At 49.3% G+C, this 5283-nt stretch overlaps 1 protein-coding gene across 1 annotated transcript; it reads right to left on the reverse strand.

The window, feature by feature from the left end:
* Positions 1-1862: 1862 nt before the first annotated feature.
* On the reverse strand, positions 1863-5043 carry LOC134016012 (metalloprotease TIKI2-like). Its single transcript, XM_062455449.1, has 4 exons — positions 5037-5043; positions 3913-4009; positions 2500-2763; positions 1863-2188 (listed from the first exon to the last, which is right to left on the reverse strand). Exons 1-4 carry the CDS (start codon positions 5041-5043, stop codon positions 1957-1959), a joined length of 600 nt encoding a protein of 199 aa, XP_062311433.1. The 3' UTR covers positions 1863-1956.
* Between the last annotated feature and the right edge of the window lie 240 nt (positions 5044-5283).

A 5283-nucleotide genomic window follows, 5' to 3' on the forward strand; every position in this document is an offset into this window, starting at 1 on the left:
TACAACAGAAAGTCTAAAAGTTATATAGAACATTCTGATAATTTCTCTTGTAAATTGTATTGCCTTCATTTTGTCCAAACATAATTAATATTTTATTTAAAGGTAAATGGTCATTCAGGAAAATGGTGTTGGCTCGCAAATGTGCACGCGGATCTTCTGAAACTGAAACAGTTGCATCTCTTTGTACTGATCAAATGCAGGCCTTTCGTCTAAAGACTATCCTCCGATGCCGCCAACATTCTGCTAGACTGACTGAATCCATCGTCTTACATTTTTTTAAAAAACAGATAGGTCTTTATTGTCTAATAACCTAATTTAGGTTATGTTAAAATTACGTAGAAGATTACAATACATTTCAATTAAGATTTGTGTCATCAGTAGGTATAAAATGGTTTTGTAGAAATGCCATACTTCACCTCAAATAGTATCACGTATGACACGAATATTTAAATATAAAACAATTAAGATGCATCATATTTTGAATCTCGGTCTTGGACCCTTTGTGAATTTTAAACAAGACGTCTCACAACGCTTTTCTGAATCCTGGTTTGCTTTGCGGCGACTAATACCTATTTGCATCACTCTTGCGCCATCTGGTGGTACACTCTGAAACAGCGTCTGTATTGAGGTCGCAATCCCAATTCAGTTGTAATGAACGGGGCGCCTTTTTGAGCTGTATTTTCGTATTCGTCTCTTGCATTGTGCATCTAAGCAAAGCACACAGCCTTTCAGTGACTGAGTTGTCACTGTTGCAATAAATATATACATAGTTTACCGTAGGGTAACTTTTCAAAAACTAACTTAACTTTACCAAATAATTGTCACCCAATTTAATCCAAACTCTGCCGGTTATGAACACTAGGAGGCAGACTGGAATCATCTTCTTCCAGTTCTTCTCAGTCGGCAGTGGTCAATGCATTTACAGACTTTTTTTTTGTCAGGGAATTGTTTTCAGAGGCTAGATTATTTGCTCAGTCCATGTTTAAATGGATGTTTCCCCCCCAATAATGTGGTTTGGGTTTTGTCACTGGGAATCATCAGCAACATCCGTTATGATTTTTTACTGGGAAATGCGACGTCGCAGACCGTTTCACGGTCTATAACATCATGTTTGCTTGTCTTTTCAGCACATCTGAAGCCTCTGGCTGCCTCATCTGGGTTTACCACGGACACGCAACATGCTCCACATACGATACATATTTGACTTACCATTCTGGAAACACAAGGGGTTCATTCCTAACGTCAGCCTTCTGGACTTGTATTAGATTTTCTATCAGATTTTCATGAATGAGTGAGTTCTAAAATCAAAATAAAGGTGTAGGCTATGTAGACGTTGTCAATACAGGTGCCGTTCTTTGATATCGTTTTCAAAAAGGTTTATTTTTCAACAAATCATCAAAAGCAAGAAAATATACTCTTTGAGAAATAATAAATATACAATATTTTTTTATGAACATAATGCACAATTTACAAAATCAGCAACAGCGTGCTCATCCTCCTAGGTTGTTAAACATCAGGGACCTTTATTACATAGAGTTCATTGCAGAGTTATAGCTGTTATAGTCATTAGTAAGTCTATTCTCATCATTAATATCTGTATTATTCATCATGAGGCACCAGAGTCCTCTTGGTGTTACAGACACTGTACTACACTTGTTATTCTATTATATCGCTCTTCGTCAGGTTGACTTCCAGGCATCTTTTATTGAGTTTTAAGAGACACGACATCTCCACAGACAGAATGTGCTGCCTTGTCGGGCAACCCTGAGCCAGAGAGCCCAGTCTGAGAGGTCAGAGGTCACGGGCGTGTCCAGACTCCTCCTCCGACCCCCCCCCCCGGCTCTCCCCTCCGAGTCCCCCGGCCCCGCCTCTCCCATCCTCATGTGCTGGTGGTGTGCGAGTGTTTCCCCCTTGCTGCCTGCGCTGCTTGTGTGTGGGTGGAGCGCCACCCTGTGGTCAGGAGGTGAACAGTTTGTGTGAGACGAGCCAGGCCAGCAGCAGGCAGGGGAGGGTGAGGCTGGGGCTGGGGCTGGGGGAGGCGGAGCTGGGCAGGGCCGTGGTGGAGGCAGGGGTGGAGGGCTGTGCTGGGGGGTAGAGGGCGGTCCTCCTCCGCTGCTCCTGGTGGGTGAGGGGGGGCTCCACCGTCACGTAGCCGTTTATGATTCTCACGCTGGGCTGAGGGGAGGAGCTACGCAGGAGGAGAAGGTTAAAGATGAAGATTAAATCGATTATTATGTATTTTTAGAGTTAAGAGTTAAGAGAGAGAGTTAAGGGCGGCAGAGCAAGGTTTCGACTGGTAGTGAGTTCATATTGTTTGAAGTAGAGCAGACCTAGTAATTCTGCAGTTCTGTAACAGGCCAGTGCTATGCACTAGAAAAACCAATTTTTTTGTTAAAGTTATGGTGGTGAGTAAAACATATCTTTATTTTTCCTAGTCACCACACAAAACTATTTAGTTTTCGCCTTTTTCGTTCAACAAGAAAGAGTGACACCTCTCACCTGTCTCCGATGCGGACCCACAGGTCGCTGAAGAGGCGTGGTTGCCCGGGGCCTCGGTGAGCCTTCCGGGGACGCTTGTTTCGACCAAACTCCTCCAGCTGGCTCAGGCTGTCGGGCAGCAGCATGTGTGGCTCCTCCCCCTCCTCCCCCTGGTCCTCCAGCTCCACGGGGCTGGTCACCCACCCAGAGGGAGAGAACACCGTGCCCGCCTCCAGGCTCTCATCGCTGGGGTTCACCGTGGGGTCCGCCCTGTCAGGCACGCCCCTGGAGACAAAACAAATAAACTTAGCCCCAACGCTATGCGGAGACGTTTCATAGGGCTGTTCTCAGCCTGCGTGTCTTTCGTGTCTGATTTACGGTATATAAAGGTTCGGCTAGTAACCTCCATCACGCAGCTCTCCTAGGGATCTAGAGCTCTTTCGACTTCAAACGGGGACATGAAGTCCTCTGTTCTTGTAAAGTCTTTACGGAGTGCTAAAGTCAGCCACAAGCCAGGAGGGAGGTGTGGTGGCAGAGGGTCAGGGCCATCTGCCCAGACCACCCTGAAACTCTCCCTCATACCTCCACTGCAGACACTACTCTCCTCCATTCTGCTTTTCTTCTGCCCTTCCACCCTCCCCGCTCACCAGAGAGCCTCCCCGTCCGTAAACACCCCTGGAGGTGTTCCCTCTTAATGGGTCCCCCAGGGCACACGCACTCTTTCTTTGTGTTCCCCTCCGGCTGGGGTGCTTGTGTGGTTGGTTAGTAAGCTAGCCTGCGGTCTAACTCCGGCACGGCCAGAAGAGAGAAAGAGACCGGATTTTGCGCCGATGCGCGTGTGATTCCTCGCTCGTGATCCCTCGCTCGTGATCCCCCCCCCCCCCCCTTCTGAAGAGATAGAATACTGGTTGGTTGAGACGGGCCAGGTTTGAGGTTTTTCCCGCCGCGCGCCCAAAAAAACACGGTGCGTCGTGTTGGCCCCCCGGATGTGTCGCCTCGTATCAGAGGGGGGCCCCGGAAAGTTCCGTGTCGGTTCAGGTTCTCCCCGACCGCAATCAGTCAGTCCACTTGTCAGCTTTTTACACGGGGAACCGCAGACGAACCGCAGAGGTTCCCGCGGCTCGCCTCGTGAGCCAGGAGGGGAAAGCTACAGATGTAATCTGCAGATGGGGAAGTGGTGGAGTTTGTAGAGTGGTGTTGGCGGCTGGGAGGGGGGGAGGGGGGGAGGGGGGAGGGGAGGAACATTTTAAACTGGAGCTCCGCTTAATTTTCACATTTTTCGCCCCCATGTTTCTGTATTTTGTAAATGATGATGAAGAAAGAGACACTGTCAGATCATGGCGTTTTTAAACAGTTTTTTTTTTACACCCGTTTTGATGTTCACGCCAACCCTGACGTGTGCAACAGGAGGCGGAGTTCCGGCGCGGTACTCACTCTGTGATTGGCTGCTGGGGATGCGAGGGCGTGTGCACCACCTCGTAGCCCTCCTGTCTCAGGATGTCCAGCACGCTGTGGTTCCCCAGGAAGTGACCTAACAGGAAACAGGAAATGGGACGTGAGCTCCGGAGTCTGAGGGGGGGGGGGGGGGGGGGGTTAAAGAGGGCTGGGTGGGCTGAGAGCTCTGGGTCAGAGGCAGAGACGGAGCAGGCCTTGAGATAACAGGGGGGGGGGGGGCATTCTGACACATGCTTGTCCTTGATCTTTCGGGTGCACTTGTTCCTGTGTAATGACCCCATACAGAAGGCACTCTACGCCCCCCCCCCCCACACACCCCCCCCCCAGGCCCGCCAGTGATTCCTTCACTCAAACATCAAACAGGCAGGCCCCATCCCCACACTGATCAAAGCTTTTTTTTATTCCTACTAACAGATAATCCTGTGTGTCACTCAACCCAGCAATAAGCCGTAATGCTGCCCCCCCCCACATACACACACACCCCTCCCTGCCCCAGAGCACTCCCCACCTTATTAACTGCATGCTGACAATCTTCAAGGTCCTCTCTCTGTCTTTTCAGACCCCCTATTTTATTATTATGATTTTCCTGATCATTCCTGAGGGGGGGGAGGGGGGGAGACAGGGCTACACTTTCTTGGCCACAGAGTTCAAAGGCTGCGATGCGATTGGCTGGACAGTGATGTGAGGCTACCACTGAGTGTCAGACTGATCAGAAGGGCAGATTGTAGCTCCTATCCTCCCTTCCTACCCTCCCCTCATATCCTCCTCTCCCCTTCCTTCCTTCCCTCCCTCCCTCCCTCCTCGCCTCTCCTCCTCCCCTCTCCCCTCTCTCCTCTCTCCTCTCTCCTGCCCTGTCCTCTGTGTCAAGCAGATATTTCATTAACTTCAGTTATGAACTCTTTTTATGGTCAGTGATGGAGGTAAAAAAGAAAAAAAAACCTCAGCATTCCGTGTATGAGGTCAAGCTGTCTGTTTGATCTGCTGTGTTTATTTTCTCGCTGCTGGCCGACATACATAAACAGTCTGAACAGAGGCCTCACAGAGACAGTTGGTCACCACAGACCAGCAGAGGAAGTTGTTTAGCTAGTGTGTGTTGATGTTACCCTCCATAGCTACCAGACAACCACTGGACCACAGGAACACACCTGCTACCAGATCTTACTTCTTCTTAGATCTTTCTTCATTTGTGTCCTGAGCTGCCCACGCCAGTTCTGTATGTACACACCAACCCAAACCAGGAAACACAGACACATGCGTACACAAACTAGTACGGCACACACACACGGCATACACACATACACGGTATACACACACACACATGCAGTATACACACACCACGCATCCCCTGTG

This window comes from Osmerus eperlanus, unplaced genomic scaffold, assembly GCF_963692335.1.
Source record: "Osmerus eperlanus unplaced genomic scaffold, fOsmEpe2.1 SCAFFOLD_683, whole genome shotgun sequence".
In the NCBI taxonomy this organism is placed as follows: domain Eukaryota; kingdom Metazoa; phylum Chordata; class Actinopteri; order Osmeriformes; family Osmeridae; genus Osmerus; species Osmerus eperlanus.